At 46.7% G+C, this 25,907-nt stretch overlaps 1 protein-coding gene across 1 annotated transcript in view; it reads left to right on the top strand.

Moving 5' to 3' along the window:
* Positions 1–25,907, top strand: part of LOC149443674 (uncharacterized) — a 627,829-nt gene that overhangs the window by 323,503 nt on the left and 278,419 nt on the right. Inside the window, 1 exon segment of the mRNA XM_089655378.1 lies at positions 22,951–23,166. Within this exon segment, the coding sequence (XP_089511504.1) occupies positions 22,951–23,166 (216 nt within the window).

Genomic DNA, 25,907 nt, shown 5'->3' with positions numbered 1-25,907 from the left:
GGCCTGGCAGCAGCAATGGGAGGCCCGTAATCTGCCAGCACCCTATGTCAAAAAATTCTACACACCAGCAGTGTGAGGAGACCTGAAAGTGGCACATGGCAGAGTGTGGCGATGGAGACAGCAGCAATGGGAGGCCGTACAGGGACCCATGACAGACTCTGGACCTGGCAGCAGCATGAGGAGGCGGTATATAGGGGCCCATGGCAGATTAGGGGCCTGGCAGCAGCAATGGGAGGCCCGTAATCTGCCAGCACCCTATGTCAAAAAATTCTACACACCAGCAGTGTGAGGAGACCTGAAAGTGGCACATGGCAGAGTGTGGCGATGGAGACAGCAGCAATGGGAGGCCGTACAGGGACCCATGACAGACTCTGGACCTGGCAGCAGCATGAGGAGGCGGTATATAGGGGCCTATGGCAGATTAGGGGCCTGGCAGCAGCTATGGGAGGCCCATAATCTGCCAGCACCCTATGTCAAAAAATTCAACACACCAGCAGTGTGAGGAGACCTGAAAGTGGCACATGGCATGAGAGACTCTGGACCTGGCAGCAGCATGAGGAAGCGGTATATAGGGGCCTATGGCAGATTAGGGGCCTGGCAGCAGCTATAGGAGGCCCATAATCTGCCAGCACCCTATGTCAAAAAATTCAACACACCAGCAGTGTGAGAAGACCTGAAAGTGGCACATGGCATGAGAGACTCTGGACCTGGCAGCAGCATGAGGAAGCGGTATATAGGGGCCTATGGCAGATTAGGGGCCTGGCAGCAGCAATGGGAGGCCCATAATCTGCCAGCACCCTATGTCAAAAAATTCTACACACCAGCAGTGTGTGAGGAGACCTGAAAGTGGCACATGGCAGAGTGTGGCGATGGAGACAGCAGCAATGGGAGGCCGTACAGGGACCCATGAGAGACTCTGGACCTGGCAGCAGCATGAGGAGGCGGTATATAGGGGCCTATGGCAGATTAGGGGCCTGGCAGCAGCTATGGGAGGCCCGTAATCTGCCAGCACCCTATGTCAAAAAATTCTACACACCAGCAGTGTGTGAGGAGACCTGAAAGTGGCACATGGCAGAGTGTGGCGATGGAGACAGCAGCAATGGGAGGCCGTACAGGGACCCATGACAGACTCTGGACCTGGCAGCAGCATGAGGAGGCGGTATATAGGGGCCCATGGCAGATTAGGGGCCTGGCAGCAGCAATGGGAGGCCCGTAATCTGCCAGCACCCTATGTCAAAAAATTCTACACACCAGCAGTGTGAGGAGACCTGAAAGTGGCACATGGCAGAGTGTGGCGATGGAGACAGCAGCAATGGGAGGCCGTACAGGGACCCATGACAGACTCTGGACCTGGCAGCAGCATGAGGAGGCGGTATATAGGGGCCTATGGCAGATTAGGGGCCTGGCAGCAGCTATGGGAGGCCCATAATCTGCCAGCACCCTATGTCAAAAAATTCAACACACCAGCAGTGTGAGGAGACCTGAAAGTGGCACATGGCATGAGAGACTCTGGACCTGGCAGCAGCATGAGGAAGCGGTATATAGGGGCCTATGGCAGATTAGGGGCCTGGCAGCAGCTATAGGAGGCCCATAATCTGCCAGCACCCTATGTCAAAAAATTCAACACACCAGCAGTGTGAGGAGACCTGAAAGTGGCACATGGCATGAGAGACTCTGGACCTGGCAGCAGCATGAGGAAGCGGTATATAGGGGCCTATGGCAGATTAGGGGCCTGGCAGCAGCAATGGGAGGCCCATAATCTGCCAGCACCCTATGTCAAAAAATTCTACACACCAGCAGTGTGTGAGGAGACCTGAAAGTGGCACATGGCAGAGTGTGGCGATGGAGACAGCAGCAATGGGAGGCCGTACAGGGACCCATGAGAGACTCTGGACCTGGCAGCAGCATGAGGAGGCGGTATATAGGGGCCTATGGCAGATTAGGGGCCTGGCAGCAGCTATGGGAGGCCCGTAATCTGCCAGCACCCTATGTCAAAAAATTCTACACACCAGCAGTGTGTGAGGAGACCTGAAAGTGGCACATGGCAGAGTGTGGCGATGGAGACAGCAGCAATGGGAGGCCGTACAGGGACCCATGACAGACTCTGGACCTGGCAGCAGCATGAGGAGGCGGTATATAGGGGCCCATGGCAGATTAGGGGCCTGGCAGCAGCAATGGGAGGCCCGTAATCTGCCAGCACCCTATGTCAAAAAATTCTACACACCAGCAGTGTGTGAGGAGACCTGAAAGTGGCACATGGCAGAGTGTGGCGATGGAGACAGCAGCAATGGGAGGCCGTACAGGGACCCATGAGAGACTCTGGACCTAGCAGCAGCATGAGGAGGCGGTATATAGGGGCCTATGGCAGATTAGGGGCCTGGCAGCAGCTATGGGAGGCCCGTAATCTGCCAGCACCCTATGTCAAAAAATTCTACACACCAGCAGTGTGTGAGGAGACCTGAAAGTGGCACATGGCAGAGTGTGGCGATGGAGACAGCAGCAATGGGAGGCCGTACAGGGACCCATGACAGACTCTGGACCTGGCAGCAGCATGAGGAGGCGGTATATAGGGGCCCATGGCAGATTAGGGGCCTGGCAGCAGCAATGGGAGGCCCGTAATCTGCCAGCACCCTATGTCAAAAAATTCAACACACCAGCAGTGTGAGGAGACCTGAAAGTGGCACATGGCATGAGAGACTCTGGACCTGGCAGCAGCATGAGGAAGCGGTATATAGGGGCCTATGGCAGATTAGGGGCCTGGCAGCAGCAATGGGAGGCCCATAATCTGCCAGCACCCTATGTCAAAAAATTCTACACACCAGCAGTGTGTGAGGAGACCTGAAAGTGGCACATGGCAGAGTGTGGCGATGGAGACAGCAGCAATGGGAGGCCGTACAGGGACCCATGACAGACTCTGGACCTGGCAGCAGCATGAGGAGGCGGTATATAGGGGCCCATGGCAGATTAGGGGCCTGGCAGCAGCAATGGGAGGCCCGTAATCTGCCAGCACCCTATGTCAAAAAATTCTACACACCAGCAGTGTGAGGAGACCTGAAAGTGGCACATGGCAGAGTGTGGCGATGGAGACAGCAGCAATGGGAGGCCGTACAGGGACCCATGACAGACTCTGGACCTGGCAGCAGCATGAGGAGGCGGTATATAGGGGCCTATGGCAGATTAGGGGCCTGGCAGCAGCTATGGGAGGCCCATAATCTGCCAGCACCCTATGTCAAAAAATTCAACACACCAGCAGTGTGAGGAGACCTGAAAGTGGCACATGGCATGAGAGACTCTGGACCTGGCAGCAGCATGAGGAAGCGGTATATAGGGGCCTATGGCAGATTAGGGGCCTGGCAGCAGCTATAGGAGGCCCATAATCTGCCAGCACCCTATGTCAAAAAATTCAACACACCAGCAGTGTGAGGAGACCTGAAAGTGGCACATGGCATGAGAGACTCTGGACCTGGCAGCAGCATGAGGAAGCGGTATATAGGGGCCTATGGCAGATTAGGGGCCTGGCAGCAGCAATGGGAGGCCCATAATCTGCCAGCACCCTATGTCAAAAAATTCTACACACCAGCAGTGTGTGAGGAGACCTGAAAGTGGCACATGGCAGAGTGTGGCGATGGAGACAGCAGCAATGGGAGGCCGTACAGGGACCCATGAGAGACTCTGGACCTGGCAGCAGCATGAGGAGGCGGTATATAGGGGCCTATGGCAGATTAGGGGCCTGGCAGCAGCTATGGGAGGCCCTTAATCTGCCAGCACCCTATGTCAAAAAATTCTACACACCAGCAGTGTGTGAGGAGACCTGAAAGTGGCACATGGCAGAGTGTGGCGATGGAGACAGCAGCAATGGGAGGCCGTACAGGGACCCATGAGAGACTCTGGACCTGGCAGCAGCATGAGGAGGCGGTATATAGGGGCCTATGGCAGATTAGGGGCCTGGCAGCAGCTATGGGAGGCCCATAATCTGCCAGCACCCTATGTCAAAAAATTCAACACACCAGCAGTGTGAGGAGACCTGAAAGTGGCACATGGCATGAGAGACTCTGGACCTGGCAGCAGCATGAGGAGGCGGTATATAGGGGCCCATGGCAGATTAGGGGCCTGGCAGCAGCAATGGGAGGCCCGTAATCTGCCAGCACCCTATGTCAAAAAATTCTACACACCAGCAGTGTGAGGAGACCTGAAAGTGGCACATGGCAGAGTGTGGCGATGGAGACAGCAGCAATGGGAGGCCGTACAGGGACCCATGACAGACTCTGGACCTGGCAGCAGCATGAGGAGGCGGTATATAGGGGCCCATGGCAGATTAGGGGCCTGGCAGCAGCAATGGGAGGCCCGTAATCTGCCAGCACCCTATGTCAAAAAATTCTACACACCAGCAGTGTGAGGAGACCTGAAAGTGGCACATGGCAGAGTGTGGCGATGGAGACAGCAGCAATGGGAGGCCGTACAGGGACCCATGACAGACTCTGGACCTGGCAGCAGCATGAGGAGGCGGTATATAGGGGCCTATGGCAGATTAGGGGCCTGGCAGCAGCTATGGGAGGCCCATAATCTGCCAGCACCCTATGTCAAAAAATTCAACACACCAGCAGTGTGAGGAGACCTGAAAGTGGCACATGGCATGAGAGACTCTGGACCTGGCAGCAGCATGAGGAAGCGGTATATAGGGGCCTATGGCAGATTAGGGGCCTGGCAGCAGCTATAGGAGGCCCATAATCTGCCAGCACCCTATGTCAAAAAATTCAACACACCAGCAGTGTGAGAAGACCTGAAAGTGGCACATGGCATGAGAGACTCTGGACCTGGCAGCAGCATGAGGAAGCGGTATATAGGGGCCTATGGCAGATTAGGGGCCTGGCAGCAGCAATGGGAGGCCCATAATCTGCCAGCACCCTATGTCAAAAAATTCTACACACCAGCAGTGTGTGAGGAGACCTGAAAGTGGCACATGGCAGAGTGTGGCGATGGAGACAGCAGCAATGGGAGGCCGTACAGGGACCCATGAGAGACTCTGGACCTGGCAGCAGCATGAGGAGGCGGTATATAGGGGCCTATGGCAGATTAGGGGCCTGGCAGCAGCTATGGGAGGCCCGTAATCTGCCAGCACCCTATGTCAAAAAATTCTACACACCAGCAGTGTGTGAGGAGACCTGAAAGTGGCACATGGCAGAGTGTGGCGATGGAGACAGCAGCAATGGGAGGCCGTACAGGGACCCATGACAGACTCTGGACCTGGCAGCAGCATGAGGAGGCGGTATATAGGGGCCCATGGCAGATTAGGGGCCTGGCAGCAGCAATGGGAGGCCCGTAATCTGCCAGCACCCTATGTCAAAAAATTCTACACACCAGCAGTGTGAGGAGACCTGAAAGTGGCACATGGCAGAGTGTGGCGATGGAGACAGCAGCAATGGGAGGCCGTACAGGGACCCATGACAGACTCTGGACCTGGCAGCAGCATGAGGAGGCGGTATATAGGGGCCTATGGCAGATTAGGGGCCTGGCAGCAGCTATGGGAGGCCCATAATCTGCCAGCACCCTATGTCAAAAAATTCAACACACCAGCAGTGTGAGGAGACCTGAAAGTGGCACATGGCATGAGAGACTCTGGACCTGGCAGCAGCATGAGGAAGCGGTATATAGGGGCCTATGGCAGATTAGGGGCCTGGCAGCAGCTATAGGAGGCCCATAATCTGCCAGCACCCTATGTCAAAAAATTCAACACACCAGCAGTGTGAGGAGACCTGAAAGTGGCACATGGCATGAGAGACTCTGGACCTGGCAGCAGCATGAGGAAGCGGTATATAGGGGCCTATGGCAGATTAGGGGCCTGGCAGCAGCAATGGGAGGCCCATAATCTGCCAGCACCCTATGTCAAAAAATTCTACACACCAGCAGTGTGTGAGGAGACCTGAAAGTGGCACATGGCAGAGTGTGGCGATGGAGACAGCAGCAATGGGAGGCCGTACAGGGACCCATGAGAGACTCTGGACCTGGCAGCAGCATGAGGAGGCGGTATATAGGGGCCTATGGCAGATTAGGGGCCTGGCAGCAGCTATGGGAGGCCCGTAATCTGCCAGCACCCTATGTCAAAAAATTCTACACACCAGCAGTGTGTGAGGAGACCTGAAAGTGGCACATGGCAGAGTGTGGCGATGGAGACAGCAGCAATGGGAGGCCGTACAGGGACCCATGACAGACTCTGGACCTGGCAGCAGCATGAGGAGGCGGTATATAGGGGCCCATGGCAGATTAGGGGCCTGGCAGCAGCAATGGGAGGCCCGTAATCTGCCAGCACCCTATGTCAAAAAATTCTACACACCAGCAGTGTGTGAGGAGACCTGAAAGTGGCACATGGCAGAGTGTGGCGATGGAGACAGCAGCAATGGGAGGCCGTACAGGGACCCATGAGAGACTCTGGACCTAGCAGCAGCATGAGGAGGCGGTATATAGGGGCCTATGGCAGATTAGGGGCCTGGCAGCAGCTATGGGAGGCCCGTAATCTGCCAGCACCCTATGTCAAAAAATTCTACACACCAGCAGTGTGTGAGGAGACCTGAAAGTGGCACATGGCAGAGTGTGGCGATGGAGACAGCAGCAATGGGAGGCCGTACAGGGACCCATGACAGACTCTGGACCTGGCAGCAGCATGAGGAGGCGGTATATAGGGGCCCATGGCAGATTAGGGGCCTGGCAGCAGCAATGGGAGGCCCGTAATCTGCCAGCACCCTATGTCAAAAAATTCAACACACCAGCAGTGTGAGGAGACCTGAAAGTGGCACATGGCATGAGAGACTCTGGACCTGGCAGCAGCATGAGGAAGCGGTATATAGGGGCCTATGGCAGATTAGGGGCCTGGCAGCAGCAATGGGAGGCCCATAATCTGCCAGCACCCTATGTCAAAAAATTCTACACACCAGCAGTGTGTGAGGAGACCTGAAAGTGGCACATGGCAGAGTGTGGCGATGGAGACAGCAGCAATGGGAGGCCGTACAGGGACCCATGACAGACTCTGGACCTGGCAGCAGCATGAGGAGGCGGTATATAGGGGCCCATGGCAGATTAGGGGCCTGGCAGCAGCAATGGGAGGCCCGTAATCTGCCAGCACCCTATGTCAAAAAATTCTACACACCAGCAGTGTGAGGAGACCTGAAAGTGGCACATGGCAGAGTGTGGCGATGGAGACAGCAGCAATGGGAGGCCGTACAGGGACCCATGACAGACTCTGGACCTGGCAGCAGCATGAGGAGGCGGTATATAGGGGCCTATGGCAGATTAGGGGCCTGGCAGCAGCTATGGGAGGCCCATAATCTGCCAGCACCCTATGTCAAAAAATTCAACACACCAGCAGTGTGAGGAGACCTGAAAGTGGCACATGGCATGAGAGACTCTGGACCTGGCAGCAGCATGAGGAAGCGGTATATAGGGGCCTATGGCAGATTAGGGGCCTGGCAGCAGCTATAGGAGGCCCATAATCTGCCAGCACCCTATGTCAAAAAATTCAACACACCAGCAGTGTGAGGAGACCTGAAAGTGGCACATGGCATGAGAGACTCTGGACCTGGCAGCAGCATGAGGAAGCGGTATATAGGGGCCTATGGCAGATTAGGGGCCTGGCAGCAGCAATGGGAGGCCCATAATCTGCCAGCACCCTATGTCAAAAAATTCTACACACCAGCAGTGTGTGAGGAGACCTGAAAGTGGCACATGGCAGAGTGTGGCGATGGAGACAGCAGCAATGGGAGGCCGTACAGGGACCCATGAGAGACTCTGGACCTGGCAGCAGCATGAGGAGGCGGTATATAGGGGCCTATGGCAGATTAGGGGCCTGGCAGCAGCTATGGGAGGCCCGTAATCTGCCAGCACCCTATGTCAAAAAATTCTACACACCAGCAGTGTGTGAGGAGACCTGAAAGTGGCACATGGCAGAGTGTGGCGATGGAGACAGCAGCAATGGGAGGCCGTACAGGGACCCATGACAGACTCTGGACCTGGCAGCAGCATGAGGAGGCGGTATATAGGGGCCCATGGCAGATTAGGGGCCTGGCAGCAGCAATGGGAGGCCCGTAATCTGCCAGCACCCTATGTCAAAAAATTCTACACACCAGCAGTGTGTGAGGAGACCTGAAAGTGGCACATGGCAGAGTGTGGCGATGGAGACAGCAGCAATGGGAGGCCGTACAGGGACCCATGAGAGACTCTGGACCTGGCAGCAGCATGAGGAGGCGGTATATAGGGGCCCATGGCAGATTAGGGGCCTGGCAGCAGCAATGGGAGGCCCGTAATCTGCCAGCACCCTATGTCAAAAAATTCTACACACCAGCAGTGTGTGAGGAGACCTGAAAGTGGCACATGGCAGAGTGTGGCGATGGAGACAGCAGCAATGGGAGGCCGTACAGGGACCCATGACAGACTCTGGACCTGGCAGCAGCATGAGGAGGCGGTATATAGGGGCCTATGGCAGATTAGGGGCCTGGCAGCAGCTATGGGAGGCCCGTAATCTGCCAGCACCCTATGTCAAAAAACTGAACACACCAGCAGTGTGTGAGGAGACCTGAAAGTGGCACATGGCAGAGTGTGGCGATGGAGACAGCAGCAATGGGAGGTCTCCCATTGTCCCAACATGGCCCAAATAGTCCCAACATGGGCCCCCTGGCCACGCTTGACTTTCTGGCCACATAGTCGACATACGGCTACATTTACTTCCTCGGGCGGCTTGACGAAAAATTGCCACACCGCCGAGTAGGAAACTTTGCCCCCGATACTCCTCACTGGCTGACTGCTGCTTCCTCCGTGCACACCGGCACCACTACTGGCCGTGGTGGTAGGCTGCAGTGGAGCTGGTGCTCTACTCCGTGGCCGTTTGGCTCCACTGACACTGCTTCCACTGACACTGCTGCGACCCTCCTGCTGTCTCCTGGGCAACCCACCGACTGTTTCGCTCACTGCCAAGCTGCCACCCTCTTCTCCTGATGATGCGGAAGAAATTGCCTGATGACGACGAGGCTGCCAAGTGCGATCAACCTCCTCATCATCAAGTAGGGTCTCCGCCTCACTACTAGCCCCCTCGGCTGCGTCTGGGTCAGGAGACAGACCTGTCTCTAGACCGGCTACCGGGCCACTCTCCTCGCCACTACTTCTTCGCCTAGCTGCTGAAAAGGCGGATGTCTCCCCCCGTTCCTGACCGCCCTCTGTTAGCTCTTCCTCACTGTACAGTGGGGCTGAGCCCACAGCATGCGATACTTCGCTTGGTGAGGGAACACCAAAGGACAGGGGCAGGTAGAGGACACGTGATTTCAGTGGGCTAGGTCCCGGGCCATGCCAACTAACGGTTGTGTCTGACGTACCCACCGACCGTTGGCTGTAGGTGTCAGAGGTGACCTGGGAAGAGGAAGACGACCGAGCCAACCAATCGACGACGGCAGGGTTGTCGGTGGAGACACGACCGCTGGATGACACCGGGAGCACTGGCCTCTGGCTGCGAATAGTGCTGCCTCGACCCCTTCCTCTGCTGCCACGTCTGCTCGCTCCTAAAACATTGCCTCCTCTGCCACTCCTCTGCATGTTGTCTGACATACTCTTTAATTAAACGATTATGTGTCCCTGAGTAACAATTCTGTGTCCCTGAGTAACAATTCTGTGTCTGTGCGAGTAACAATTCTGTGGCCCTAAGTAACAGTTCTGTGGCCCTCAGTAACAATTCTGTGTCCCTGATTAACATTTCTGTGGCCCCAAGTAACAGTTCTGTGGCCCTCAGTAACAATTCTGTGTCTGTGCGAGTAACAATTCTGTGGCCCTAAGTAAAGTTTCTGTGGCCCTAAGTAACAATTCTCTGGCACTCAGTAACAATTCTGTCTGTCCCTGAGTAACAATTCTCTGGCACTCAGTAACAATTCTGTCTGTCCCTGAGTAAAAATTCTGTGGCCCTAAGTAAAGTTTCTGGGGCCCTGAGTAACAATTATCTGGCACTCAGTAACAATTCTGTCTGTCCCTGAGTAACAATTCTCTGGCACTCAGTAACAATTCTGTCTGTCCCTGAGTAAAAATTCTCTGGCCCTAAGTAAAGTTTCTGTGGCCCTGAGTAACAATTCTCTGGCACTCCGTAACAATTCTGTCTGTCCCTGAGTAACAATTCTCTGGCACTCAGTAACAATTCTGTCTGTCCCTGAGTAAAAATTCTGTGGCCCTAATTAAAGTTTCTGTGGCCCTAAGTAACAATTCTCTGGCACTCAGTTACAATTCTGTCTGTCCCTGAGTAACAATTCTCTGGCACTCGGTAACAATTCTGTCTGTCCCTGAGTAACAATTCTCTGGCACTCAGTAACAATTCTGTCTGTCCCTGAGTAAAAATTCTGTGGCCCTAATTAAAGTTTCTGTGGCCCTAAGTAACAATTCTCTGGCACTCAGTAACAATTCTGTCTGTCCCTGAGTAACAATTCTCTGGCACTCCGTAACAATTCTGTCTGTCCCTGAGTAAAAATTCTGTGGCCCTAAGTAAAGTTTCTGTGGCCCTGAGTAACAATTCTCTGGCACTCCGTAACAATTCTGTCTGTCCCTGAGTATGAATTCCGTGGCCCTAACTAGCGTTTCTTTGTCCCTAAGTAAAGTTTCTGTGGCCCTCAGTAACAGTTCTGTGTCTGTGCGAGTAACAATTCTGTGTCTGTGCGAGTAACAATTCTGTGGCCCTAAGTAAAGTTTCTGTGGCCCTAAGTAACAATTCTCTGGCACTCCGTAACAATTCTGTCTGTCCCTGAGTAACAATTCTCTGGCACTCAGTAACAATTCTGTCTGTCCCTGAGTAAAAATTCTGTGGCCCTAAGTAAAGTTTCTGTGGCCCTGAGTAACAATTCTCTGGCACTCCGTAACAATTCTGTCTGTCCCTGAGTAACAATTCTCTGGCACTCAGTAACAATTCTGTCTGTCCCTGAGTAAAAATTCTGTGGCCCTAAGTAAAGTTTCTGTGGCCCAGAGTAACAATTCTCTGGCACTCCGTAACAATTCTGTCTGTCCCTGAGTATGAATTCTGTGGCCCTAACTAGCGTTTCTTTGTCCCTAAGTAACAGTTCTGTGGCCCTGAGTAACAATTCTGTGTCTGTGCGAGTAACAATTCTGTGGCCCTAAGTAACAGTTCTGTGGCCCTCAGTAACAGTTCTGTGTCTGTGCGAGTAACAATTCTGTGTCTGTGCGAGTAACAATTCTGTGGCCCTAAGTAACAGTTCTGTGGCCTTCAGTAACAATTCTGTGTCTGTGCGAGTAACAATTCTGTGTCTGTGCGAGTAACAATTCTGTGGCCCTAAGTAAAGTTTCTGTGGCCCTAAGTAACAATTCTCTGGCACTCAGTAACAATTCTGTCTGTCCCTGAGTAACAATTCTCTGGCACTCAGTAACAATTCTGTCTGTCCCTGAGTAAAAATTCTGTGGCCCTAATTAAAGTTTCTGTGGCCCTGAGTAACAATTCTCTGGCACTCCGTAACAATTCTGTCTGTCCCTGAGTAACAATTCTCTGGCACTCAGTAACAATTCTGTCTGTCCCTGAGTAAAAATTCTGTGGCCCTAAGTAAAGTTTCTGTGGCCCAGAGTAACAATTCTCTGGCACTCCGTAACAATTCTGTCTGTCCCTGAGTATGAATTCTGTGGCCCTAACTAGCGTTTCTTTGTCCCTAAGTAACAGTTCTGTGGCCCTGAGTAACAATTCTGTGTCTGTGCGAGTAACAATTCTGTGGCCCTAAGTAACAGTTCTGTGGCCCTCAGTAACAGTTCTGTGTCTGTGCGAGTAACAATTCTGTGTCTGTGCGAGTAACAATTCTGTGGCCCTAAGTAACAGTTCTGTGGCCTTCAGTAACAATTCTGTGTCTGTGCGAGTAACAATTCTGTGTCTGTGCGAGTAACAATTCTGTGGCCCTAAGTAAAGTTTCTGTGGCCCTAAGTAACAATTCTCTGGCACTCAGTAACAATTCTGTCTGTCCCTGAGTAACAATTCTCTGGCACTCAGTAACAATTCTGTCTGTTCCTGAGTAAAAATTCTGTGGCCCTAAGTAAAGTTTCTGGGGCCCTGAGTAACAATTCTCTGGCACTCAGTAACAATTCTGTCTGTCCCTGAGTAACAATTCTCTGGCACTGAGTAACAATTCTGTCTGTCCCTGAGTAAAAATTCTGTGGCCATAAGTAAAGTTTCTGTGGCCCTAAGTAACAATTCTCTGCCACTCAGTAACAATTCTGTCTGTCCCTGAGTAACAATTCTCTGGCACTCAGTAACAATTCTGTCTGTCCCTGAGTAAAAATTCTGTGGCCCTAATTAAAGTTTCTGTGGCCCTAAGTAACAATTCTCTAGCACTCAGTAACAATTCTGTCTGTCCCTGAGTAACAATTCTCTGACACTCCGTAACAATTCTGTCTGTCCCTGAGTAACAATTCTCTGGCACTCAGTAACAATTCTGTCTGTCCCTGAGTAAAAATTCTGTGGCCCTAAGTATAGTTTCTGTGGCCCTGAGTAACAATTCTCTGGCACTCCGTAACAATTCTGTCTGTCCCTGAGTATGAATTCCGTGGCCCTAACTAGCGTTTCTTTGTCCCTAAGTAAAGTTTCTGTGGCCCTCAGTAACAGTTCTGTGTCTGTGCGAGTAACAATTCTGTGTCTGTGCGAGTAACAATTCTGTGGCCCTAAGTAAAGTTTCTGTGGCCCTAAGTAACAATTCTCTGGCACTCCGTAACAATTCTGTCTGTCCCTGAGTAACAATTCTCTGGCACTCAGTAACAATTCTGTCTGTCCCTGAGTAAAAATTCTGTGGCCCTAAGTAAAGTTTCTGTGGCCCTGAGTAACAATTCTCTGGCACTCCGTAACAATTCTGTCTGTCCCTGAGTAACAATTCTCTGGCACTCAGTAACAATTCTGTCTGTCCCTGAGTAAAAATTCTGTGGCCCTAAGTAAAGTTTCTGTGGCCCAGAGTAACAATTCTCTGGCACTCCGTAACAATTCTGTCTGTCCCTGAGTATGAATTCTGTGGTCCTAACTAGCGTTTCTTTGTCCCTAAGTAACAGTTCTGTGGCCCTGAGTAACAATTCTGTGTCTGTGCGAGTAACAATTCTGTGGCCCTAAGTAACAGTTCTGTGGCCCTCAGTAACAGTTCTGTGTCTGTGCGAGTAACAATTCTGTGTCTGTGCGAGTAACAATTCTGTGGCCCTAAGTAACAGTTCTGTGGCCTTCAGTAACAATTCTGTGTCTGTGCGAGTAACAATTCTGTGTCTGTGCGAGTAACAATTCTGTGGCCCTAAGTAAAGTTTCTGTGGCCCTAAGTAACAATTCTCTGGCACTCAGTAACAATTCTGTCTGTCCCTGAGTAACAATTCTCTGGCACTCAGTAACAATTCTGTCTGTCCCTGAGTAAAAATTCTGTGGCCCTAATTAAAGTTTCTGTGGCCCTAAGTAACAATTCTCTAGCACTCAGTAACAATTCTGTCTGTCCCTGAGTAACAATTCTCTGGCACTCAGTAACAATTCTGTCTGTCCCTGAGTAACAATTCTGTGGCCCTAATAACGTTTCTGTGGCCCTAAGTAACAATTCTCTGGCACTGAGTAACAATTCTGTCTGTCCCTGATTATGAATTCTGTGGCCCTAACTAGCGTTTCTTTGTCCCTAAATAACGATTCTGTGGCCCTCATTAACAAGTCTGTGTCCCTGAGTAATGGTTCTCTGTCCCTAAGTAACTTTTCTCTGTCCCCAATTATCGTTTCTGTGGCCCTAACTCTGTCCCTGTCCCTAGTACAGAGCGGTCTGCCTCTGTTCAATAACTGCAGGCAAATGAAGAATTCCAAAATGGCCGCTATTTATAGCTCGACCATTACACAGTGCTGGCTGGCTGGCTGCTGATAGGCTGATGCGATCACATGTAGTTGAGGAATGCATTATGGGTCAGCGCGCCTTGTCTGCGCGCCTTCCCAGACATCCCCGCTCCGTCGCCGCACATGTCAGCCGCCATTTTCTGAAAAATTTAGATTCGCGCGTCCGAATTAGGCTATTTTTCGGATTCGGCACGAATCAAAATTTTTCCGATATTCGACTCGAATTCCACTTCGGATACTTCGATTCGCTCATCTCTAATCATTTCATATTTCTTATTACAATAAATAATCCATATGAAATATCTAATGCAAATAATGTCAAATAATAAATAAAATATGCAATTTGCAAAAGTAATAAATGAACAAAAGAAGTGCCAAAAGTGGATGATAGTCGTTTAATTGATCAGCATAGTGATCCAGTGCCTGTGCAATATCCACACAGCAAACAAATTGGGTTCCTAGACAACTTCTGCTGGTGTTTACACACACTTTACTGGATTAAAGGATCCTAAAAAGAGATTACCATGCACCTGGCTGTCCTGCAGCTATACCGACTTCCACCACCATAATTACTCAGTGTTCCTAAACATTATTCTCAGCAGAGATATAGAGATAAATAGGAATCAATCCCATAGTGTAGCACCTAAAGTAAACTCCTGATTTATTTAAAAATACACTTACAAGAACAGAGGATAATTAACAGGTATCGTCAGGGGAAAGAGGCTCATCTTGTATTCAGCTTGTCTTTTCATGCTGCAGCCACTTGTTCTCTTACTCACTATGTTTAATAACCACTTGTCCTCCAGAGGATTTACCCTCCTCCCTAATCAGGTCATTTTTTGTGATACGACACTGCGTTACTTTAAATAACAATTGCGCGGTCATACAATGCTGCACCCAAATGAAATTTGTGTCTTTTTTTCCCAAAAAAGGAACTGTCTTTCGGTGGTGTTTGATCACCTGTGTGTTTTTGATTTTTTGCGCTAAAAACAAAAAGAAACAAACAATATTTCTGACTTTTTGCTATAAAACATATTCAGTGAAAACAATTTTTAAAAATCAAATTTCATCATAAATTTAGAAAAAATTTATTCTGCTACAGAATGTTTACAATACCTGTAATTTAATTGGTTTAAGTGAACGTTATACCGTCTGCGAATGGTGGAATATGTACTGGAGATTTTCTTTTTTTCAATACTAGTAATGGCGGCGATCAGCGATTTATAGCGGGAATGCGGGACTGCGGTGAGCATTCTGACACTGGGGGGAACTGGCTAACTGTCACTGACATCCCCAGTGACACTATTACAGTGCTCAGTGCTAATAGAAAGCACTGACGCTGTACTAATGACACTGGACAGGAAAGAGTTAACATCTGGGGCGATCAAAGTGTTAACTGTGTGCTGTGTGTGTTTTACTGTGTGCTGCACAGAGCAATACAAAGCAGCATGCTGGAGCTGAGAGGGGAGAGATCTGTATTATGTACATACAGACCTCTCCCCTGTCAGTGATACTCGGCGATCGCCGGGTGCCAGTGGGGAATCTCCAGCTGGGACCCAGTGATCGACAGCTGTAGCCTACCTGAAAATACAAAATCACATATATGTGATTTTGCACAACCCTGCTGCCCTGTAGCAGTAATTCTGTTATAGGGCGGTCAGGAAGCGGTTAAGTACATATTAATTAGCATACAGAATCCAATGAGTTGTCAGTACAATTTAATATGAATTAATAAAATAATTACAGCAAGAGTACCGCACACATGTGACTTAATACACACCAACTAATGAGTTTTAGTTAGTATAATTCAATATGAACCAATAATACAATTTACACCATGTAATTACAAGGACTATTTCATCACCTGCTTTCATTTGTATGAAGACAGGTGGAGATTGTGTGTTATCAGTAGCTTATAAAATAGCATCAGTATGAAAAACCTTGCTTAATGCTTTCCAAATATTATCCTGTAAGAGCCTTGTTATAAAGTAGTGGAACCATAATATGAAAAAATGAAAACATAATTTGCTAAAGGCATCTTTCTTGTTGAGTGACCTTTTGTCCTAAGAGACAAAGGTTGCAGTATTTTTCCACTGTCCAGAAGATCAAAGCGTCCCACGTAGAAATGTAGTCTTGTATGATACATAGTGCCAATAAGAAAGGTGTGCCAGCAGGAGACAATATTCTCCTGCATACAGTAGCCTGACAAAAGGAAGCTGATTTGTTATTGCTTGACAGTGTCACTATAACTCTTTGCGCTATGCTATTAAGAAAAGCCCAAGTGTACTTTCCTGTAGATGCAAAGTATATATCACACATATATTTTTGTCTGTGATGTGAAAGCCAATTTAGTGACTTGACTGTTTGCTTTGTAAGATTCAGGCTTTCGGCTAAGAAATCCTTACTTGTAAACATTTGCCAATTCAACCAAAGATTCCTAAAAGACATTATTAAATATTGTCAGGTCAGCCAGAAAATTGACTTTCATTGATCAAAGCAATGAGTTGTATTTCAACATACACTTGTTACACAAGACTATACCCATAGTTTTTGGTGCATCATATGCGCACCAAAGATAACAACAAAACTGCAACAGGTTCTATCAAAGTATTGTGTTGCTAATCTACTTGCATTTCACTATAATGTTACCTATATACTGTATACCAAGAAATTTAAAAATGGCAGTTGCCTGTACCATAGCCCTTTCCTGCTTTTATAGAAAAGCCTGATCATGCAGTGGTAGACATACTAGTATACCCTTATATAATGGGTTTGATATACAAAAACTGCAGCATGCAAAATCTGGGGCAGCTGTACATGGTAGCCAATCAGCTTGTAACTTCAGCTCATTCAATTAAGCTTTGACAAAAAAACTGGAAGCTGATTGGTTTCTATGCAGAACTGCACCAGATATTGCACTCTCCAGTTTTTTAGTAAATCAATCCCAATACCACTTGTCTTCATACTTAAAGGAGAAGTTCACTTTTTCGGGCAGAATTTCACTTCGCATAATACATAGAAGCGTTTTCCAATGCAATTTCTGGCCCAGCCATCTCAATGTGCTTTTCACCTTATCCACAGGACCGGGGTGGACTGACAACTCATGGAGCCCCCGGGCAATAGGGGATCATGGGGCCCCTGTGTCCTTGCCCCACTCAAAGCTCACCCAAAAAAGCCTATAAAAAGTACCAGGGGCATTTCATGGGGCCCCCTACTGACCCCGGCAGTGCCCGAGTGCTTGAATGGTCAGTCCGCCCCTGCACAGGACATTTCCTTTTCTTGTCAGTTTATGTGAGATTTTCAATGGATTATCAGACTGAATCATTTCCTTTCAATGGTCTCCCAGCATTCACTTCCTGTATGCCATCTCCCAGAAGCCTTCACTTCCTTGTTGCATCACAGAAGAGGATGTGATTGGGTGTGTTTACCACTCTGGACAACACTTCCCTCATTACAATACTACCTTCCTCCCATCAGTTGTGTAGTACAAGGGCCTGTCTGATTCGATACCAATTGAATAGATTTTTCAGATTTGTCCTCCTATTTCATGATTTTGGTAAATCTAAAGGAAATTGTACAGAGCTTGTACAATCAGATTGCATAGTGTATGGTCATCTTTATACAAGTACATAGGAGGGAGTGGTCGGGAGACACTATCAGGTCCCATTCACATCTCCACGTAGTGAAGACTCCCTCACATTTGTTTTGGGTGTTTTGGAGCGTTTTCACTCATTGTACATAAGGCAGCCCATTCATTTGAACGGGCTGCCCTACTTGCAACAATCACCCCAGAAAAGCTCCAGAACTTTTTTTTCAGCAGAACATGGTGCATTACCACAGTTTTTAGTGTATTTGCCGCACTTGGGGTGCGTTTAACATGTAATGACAACACAAACACGATACACATTTGCAGTGTTTCTGAAACGCATGGCAAAGCATGCATTTTCTGTGCAGATTGCCATGCGTTTGGAAACAGACAGATGTGAATAAAGCCTTATTGTTCTGTTTAAACACACCAATTTCACTATCAGGCCCCATTCACACCTAGAGTAGAGGGAGTGCATGTTTTTTGGTTAGTTTTCTCCAGTGACACACATAGGGCAGCCTGTTGATGTCAATGGGCTGCGCTACATGTGCCAAAGTAGCTCATGGGACATTTTGGCATGGTGCGGGTTTTTTCTGTGTGTTTTGATGCATTTGTTACCTGTTTTTTCATGTGGCAAAATGTGTGCTTGTTTCTGTGTTTGGTGTGCCTTTAACAATTAGTGACACTGAAAGTGCAACTAGTTAATTTTAGGTGTATAACGGTGAACATTCACTATACAATCTGATTGTACAATCTCCTTTAGATTTACCAAAACTATATAATAGGAGGACACAGCATCTATCCAATCACTCTATATCCAATCAAGCAGGCCCTTGCACTACATCAGGGGTGCATGTAGAGACGCTGGGGTAGCCAGTTAAATGAACGTGTGGAGAGATTTTGTGGATGCTGTGAAAAATAGTTGATGGGTGAAGGGTATGTACTAATGAGGTCAGTACAGGATGTGTGTGCTAATGAGATCAGCTGGTAATCTGCTTCTTGGATCCTACTGTCTTCTCTGTCCTCTGTCTACATTCCAGGAAGTGAAAAAGCTTTCTAAGGAATTTACCAAGGGCTAAGGTTAGGCTTTGTTCATCAGATCAAGGAGAGCTTGTATAATTTTGCAACTGAGGTACATTAATGGTATATTGGGGCATAGGGGTGCTGGATTTTGGAAAAAAAAGATGAACTTTCAAGTATATCTAAAGCCTTTCCGTTTTTAGATAGAACAGTGAGAGGTTAGAACATTGTCAGGCTTTTATTGCGTTCTGTGTCCAAGCTAAGGAGACTTATCCTTTCTCTTACCATTGTCACTAGGACTGAAAGTGAAGATAAATCCCAAATTTGGAGTTGTCAGCAGAACAGGGCTATGACGAGAAGTCTTCAAATGATGAAGTGACTACTGTATGAGGGGATTTCCTCTGGAGAGTTTTTTCTTTCACTTCCTGTTGTGTCTATAGAAAGTGAAAGGAAATCTTTCCAACAGGACAGGATGACAATTTTGAACTATTCCCTACCCACTCGAAACAAAAAATGGCTTTATATATACTTTAATATCTATATTTAGCATTTTTATCTGTTTCATTTGTAAAACGCACACTGGATTCTCTGTATTGAGATTGTTAACCTGGTACCGATTCCTGGTAATTATTGTGACTTTTATTGCATTTTAGTTAATTACATAAATAAAAAAAAAGGTTGGTAAAAGCTCAGTTATCCATATGCTACTTAAAATGTTACTAAACCCAGGACCCTGCATCCACTATATCTGGTCTCCCACAGTACACAAAATGTGTAAATGCAATTATTTTAGTAAATCTAAACTGCTAAACACCTTTTCTCATCAGAAGTTAGAGCAGTCTTGTGGCTTCCATCAGTGTTCAGCCCAGCACGTGTTCAGCCAAGCTTGCAAGAGGAGTTTTCTTTCTGCTCTAGGATGATGCAAAAGTATAACAAGCATGCTTCACTGCATATATAGGCTGATTTTACTGTTGTGGGTTTAGTAACACTTTATATTTTGCACATCAAATGTAAGTGGTTTGCAAATCCAGCATCATGATTTCTTTTAGTAATCAGGTTTGAGGAGCTAATACACATTATCAGACCTAAAACACATGCTCTGTCTCTGTTCTCTTATGTGTTCAAAGCAACCAACTTCAACAAATTTTTACTAAGGCCAAATGTCAATCACAGGAAGAAATATGAGAGAAATTTTAATTGCAAGATGTTCAGTGCAAATTTAATGAGTTAAATAAGAGAGTTGAGAATTCCAGCATGCTCAGCTCATGCATAATGTTGACTTAAATTGGTTCTCTAGAGGTGCTGAAAATTGCATTTGTTGAATTTACACACTGAAAGAGCAAATGTACTGGGCCTTGTACGTTATAGTTATAAATCAGAGTCATTTAACTTCCTTTGAGTGATTGCTGAAGAGTATAATAGTTCAAAAAGCTGGTTTGAGGTGTAAGTGATTATTCTGCCTAGATTATTGAAACGCTGTTCAATATTCATAAATCAGTGATCATTAATCCCCTAAGTAGTTCATGTCAGCTATCTAAACAAATCTTATGCTAGTTAATTAAGATTGAAAACAATTGCATTTACTAAAGCTGAACTAAAAAAAACCCAAATAAATGTGATATCAGATTAAGAGCACAATTAATCAGTAGAGCTGGATTTATTGGTTGTTGATTATTACAGGTATTTACACAGAATCACCAATTCACATCAATCTTTGCCCTGAAGGATTGTAAAATCTAAGGTCCCTACCTCACAACTAGGATCAGTTTAAATACGAGCCAACAGACCAGGGTGGACTGACCACTCATGGGGCCCCCGGGCAATAGGGGATCATGGGGCCTCTGTGTCCTTGCCCAAACTCAAAAATGCCTATGAAAAAGGTACCAGGGGCATCTCATGGGGCCCCCTACTGACCCCAGGCCCTCGGGCAGTGCCCAAGTTTCCAAATGGTCAGTCCGCCCCTGCAACAGACCTAACAGCATCTATTTTGGAGTGCTGGAGAGCATGCAAACACCATTTGGGTAGTGGTTGGGATTTGACCGTAAACTGTAACAGTAAACCTGTTTGACAGCAAAAGGCTGCTGACGCATTGCTAGTCTGAGACAGCATACATCAAATAGTGATGGACCGTACACCCCTTGTTCGATTCACGGTTGAATATTCAAACCCAACAAAAGTTCTACTGTGAACTTCAAACAGAGGGGACAAATTAACTAAGCGGTATCTTACTGCATCTAAGTATGTGGTCAGATACTGCACAGCTACAAAAAACATTCTTTAACATTTCAGCTGTCAGTGGGTTTCCCCGCTGACAGCTGAATGTAAAAAGAATTACTGACATAGCCTGACATAGCCTTCGTTTCTGGTATTGATTTTGATGGGAACCCCCATGCCAAAATGTAAAAAAATGGGGTGGGGTTCCCCCCAAAATCCATACCAGACCCTTATCCGAGAATGCAGCCTGACAGCTTAGGAAAGGGGGGGATGAATCATTGCCCCTCTCTCCTGAACCATACCAGGCCACATGCCCTCAACATGAGAACGGGGCTTTGGGGCAGGGGGTTTCCCCCCCAAATCACCTTGTCCCCATGTTGATGGGAACAAGGGCCTCTTCCCCACAACTGTGGCCAGTGGTTGTGGGGGTCTGCAGGTGGGGAGCTTATCAGAATCTGGAAGCCCCCTTTAACAAGGGGGCCCCAGATCGTGCCCCCCCATGTGAATGACTATGGGATACATGGTAACAAAAAGTGTAGTATAAAAAATGACAGTAGACAGTCTTTCATAAGAATAAAAAAAAGTACCCCGATGTAGATTCAACATCAAACATGATACCCACCGCCACTGCTGACCTGAAAAAAAAAAAAAAATGCTCCACTCTCGATGCTGTCTTCCACCGCCTGAGATCTATGCCGGGCTGACAGTACTTAAATACAGTGAAGACATCACAAGGGGGGTGGGGTGACCAGGGGTGTGGTTAGGTTAATTGCTTTGGCCAATCACAATGCACTGTGAGGGCGCAGTGCATTGTGAGGCACGCCTGTCAAACAGCCCGCTGAACACACGGACGCCAGTATTCAAGTCGAACATCTAGCCCAACACTAATGTCAAAGTATATTTTTTGTTCTTGAACAACTTTTTGAGGGAAAGGCAGTCTCTAGCCTACTTCTTTGAGTTCTCTCCACTGTCAGTTTATTACTTTTGTACTTATTAGTTATAACTTATGTTCTTTCATTAACCTCAGTTTGTATAGCTTGCTACAAATTACTAAAATTTAAATAATGACCCTGATCATATACAGGCTTGAAAAAGCACACTTCCCCCTATACAAATCTCCATAACAGGGGGCAGGTGTTCCGTAGTTCACAGTGGGGAACAGAGCAAGTCTGACAGGATGTCTTGAGACTTTTAGAGTAGCAGAGGCACTGTGTTGTGAGCTCACTACAAGAAGTTGGAAGCCTGCTGGATTTCTGACAGGTTCAATATTTTTTTTAACAATCCATGCCCTTATAGGATATGTAAAATTCTACAAAACAGCCCCAACTTCTTTTTCTTTTTAAAATATTTACAGAAAATCCAATATTCTTTTACTCATTGGAATGCTAAAGCTTCTACCCAAACCACCTTGTTGTGTTTTACTGTAGCAGAGTGCCAATTTAGTCACCATGCTCGGATGTAGACACAGGCTCTTTAACTCCATTTCCTGCAACGCCATTGGTTCTTTGGCGCACCCAGAGAGCTTGTCTCCCTCAGGAGCTTGGAGAGACCACCACTGATCAGGCAGGTAGCCAGGCAAGTGATCTACAACCAAGTCAGAAAGGTCCTCCACTGTCAGAATAGGTGCACAGCCAGCCAGGCTGAAGCCTTATAGTTTGCTGCTCTCCAAAAGATACAGCTACTGTGGGGGGCTCTTCCTCGAATGCTAGCAGGGTACTCCAGCTCAAGCGGAGTGACCATTTGTCCTTGGGACTTGAATCTCTGCAGCTGTTCATCTGTATTACCAGATCTACTCTGGACTTCACTGTGGGAAGCACTCTATGAGGATAATAGCAAGTAGCTGTGTTTTGAACAGTTTTATTGAAGTAGTGATTTCCAGCTTAACTCTCTGTTCTTATAGAGTCTTATAGATACTATGCTATGCACTCACATGTTACCTTGATTGAGTCATGGAGACATTGCTGTGAAGCACCCATGACTGGGCAGCTTTTATATGTTCATGCAGCATTCCTTATTCTGCAGTGTATGTATGTTTGTAGCCATCCTGAACCTGATGTGCTTTATTGCTTTTAAATTTGCAAAAGTTTAGTAAACTGCAAGTTACAGTTACTCCCTGTCTTATCATTCTGCCGATTGCCTATTCTGTTAAGTTCCTAGCCAAGGAACAAATAAGATACCAACAGATTTCTGGTGACAGGCACATTTATATATAATCCACGAGTTCAAATAAATTGGTTGTTACCCAGTAAAGTAATTGCTCTGAGAATGTCTTGTATTTCAGGTGAAACCTTTGCAGAGCAGAGTTGCTGAAATGACAATTGCTTTAGAAGATGCAGAACAGAAAATGATATCTTTACAGCAGAGAAAAAAAGCTCTTCTTTCAAGATTGAGTGACCTAGAGAGAGGTTTTGAAGAGGCAACCATGCATAAAAACAAGCAACAACAAAAGACTGTTGAAATAGCCTGTAAATTAGATCAGGCAGCACAAGTAGCACAGGTATGTATTTTATTTCATTTATATAATCACCAGCAGATAGTATTAACAAACAACACTATAAATAAAGAAAAAAGGCAATATTGCTACTGGCTTTTACTTGTAGTATATACATGAAAAGCAAGTGAAAATGAAATATTTACCATACCAGATTCCTTGGCTATGAAACCATAGATACAGTGGTACAAATATGCTATCAACTTCAGTAGTACTAGAATAAATTCTGAAAGACTGAACTAACTGAATATCTTTCTATTTATGGCTGGTTAAGGCAGCTGTGCAAAAGATATGTTTTGGGGAGAAACTGCATTTGAAGTGAACTCTAGGCAAACAGATACAGAGTTGAAATACATACAGTCATGGCCGAAATTGTTGGCACCCTTGATATTTTTCCTGAAAATCAAGTATTTCACACAAAAAAGGTATTGCATTAACACATGTTTTGCTATACACATGTTTATTCCCTTTGTATGTATTGGAACAAATATAAAACAGAGGCAGAAAAGCAAATATGACATAATGTCACACAAAACCCCAAAAATGGGCTGGACAAAAGTATTGGCACCCTTAACTTAATATTTGGTTGCACACCCTTTGGAAAACATAACTGAAATCAGTCGCTTCCTATAACCATCAATAAGCTTCTGACACCTCTCACCCGGAATTTTGGACCACTCTTCCTTTGCAAACAGCTCCAGGTCTCTCTTATTGGAAGGACACCTTTTCCCAACAGCAATTTTAAGATCTCTCCACAGGTGTTCAATGGGATTTAGATCTGGGCTCATTGCTGGCCACTTCAGAACTCTCCAGCGCTTCTTTGCCATCCATTTCTGAGTGCTTTTTGACGTATGTTTGGGGTCATTGTCCTGCTGGAAGACCCAGGATCTTGGACGCAAACCCAGCTTTCTGACACTGGGCCCTACAGTGCGACCCAAAATCCTTTGGTAATCCTCAGATTTCATGATGCCTTGCACACAGTCAAGGCACCCAGTGCCAGAGGCAGCAAAACAACCCCAAAACATCATTGAACCTCCACCATATTTTACCGTAGGTACTGTGTTTTGTTCTTTGTAGGCCTCATTCCGTTTTCGGTAAACAGTAGAATGATGTGCTTTACCGAAAAGCTCTATCTTGGTCTCATCTGTCCACAAGACGTTTTCCCAGAAGGCTTTTGGCTTACTCAAGTACATTTTGGCAAACTGTAGTCTTGCTTTTTTATGTCTCTGTGTCAGCAGTGGGGTCCTCCTGGGTCTCCTGCCATAGCGTTTCATTTCATTTAAATGTCGACGGATAGTTCGCGCTGACACTGATGCTCCCTGAGCCTGCAGGACAGCTTGAATGTCTTTGGAACATGTTTGGGGCTGCTTATCCACCATCCGGACTATTCTGCGTTGCAATCTTTCATCAATTTTCCTCATCCGTCCACGACCAGGGAGATTAGCTACAGTGCCATGGGTTGCAAACTTCTTGATAATGTTGCGCACTGTGGACAAAGGCAAATCTAGTTCTCTGGAGATGGACTTGTAACCTTGAGATTGTTGATATTTTGCCACAATTTTGGTTCTCAGGTCCTCAGACAGTTCTCGTCTCCTCTTTCTGTTGTCCATGCTTAGTGTGGCACAGACAGACACACAATGCAAAGGTTAAGTGAACGTCTCTCCTTTTTATCTGCTTTCAGGTGTGATTTCTATATTGCCCACACCTGTTACTTGCCCCAGGTGAGTTTACAGGAGCATCACATGCTTGTAACATTCTTATTTATCCGCAGTTGTGAAAGGGTGCCAATACTTTTGTCCAGCCCATTTTTGGAGGTTTGTGTGACATTATGTCGAATTTGCTTTCTTTCCTCCCTTTTTTTGTTTTGTCCCAATACACACAAAGGGAATAAACATGTGTATAGCAAAACATGTGTTAATGCAATACGTTTCGTGAGAAATACATGATTTCCTGGAGAAATATCAAGGGTGCCAACAATTTCGGCCATGACTGTACATATGTTAATGTTTTATCTTAACGTTAATGAACTGCAAAATAAAGATCACTTTAGAACTTGCTTGTTCCAATTAACTGCTTACTAGTACAGTTTTACTGCTACCTGAATGAACTCTCCAATAAGAAGTAATTATGTTAATTAATTAGTGGCAGAACTTGGAATAAGAAACTATTCCAACAGATTCATTCAAAACACCTTAGTTATAAAAAGTTTGAATATTCCATGTACAAACATCAGGTAAATGCCATGTCCATGTGATGTGTTCTCACTACATTATAAACACTAAAAGATTATAAGTATTTATAGGAGATTTGAGTGGTCAGACTGTTTACTTTAGAACAACAATCATCACATATTTGGCCTGATTAATGTACCTATAATGCTTTTGTCTTCAAGCCTTATGGGTGCAGAACATCTGAATTGTACCACGTGCTTAATGAATATAGCCAACTTAATATCTTACTGATCTTAGTTTTGATGTCTTGAAGAGCTAATTATGTTAATTATCAGCCAAACATCAAGTTGCAGTATGCATTATTAGAGTATCAGTACTTAGATGGTAACTGTAAAATAAATATACTTGCGCTCCTGGGCATATTGTGAACAAGCCTCTGTAAGCTGCATAAAAATGGATGATGTATTATTTGGTTTACTGCACACAGATCTGCAAGCTGGAGATGAGTGATGGTCACGGGCTGCGGAAATAACAACAAAGAATGAGCCTGTAAAAATCCTCAGTCCTTCAGATAAC

Source organism: Staurois parvus, unplaced genomic scaffold (genome assembly GCF_062004578.1).
Source record: "Staurois parvus isolate SC_StPar_1 unplaced genomic scaffold, SC_StPar_1.0 ptg000839l, whole genome shotgun sequence".
Classification (NCBI taxonomy): Eukaryota; Metazoa; Chordata; class Amphibia; order Anura; family Ranidae; genus Staurois; species Staurois parvus.
This window is presented reverse-complemented; position numbering and strand designations above follow the sequence as displayed.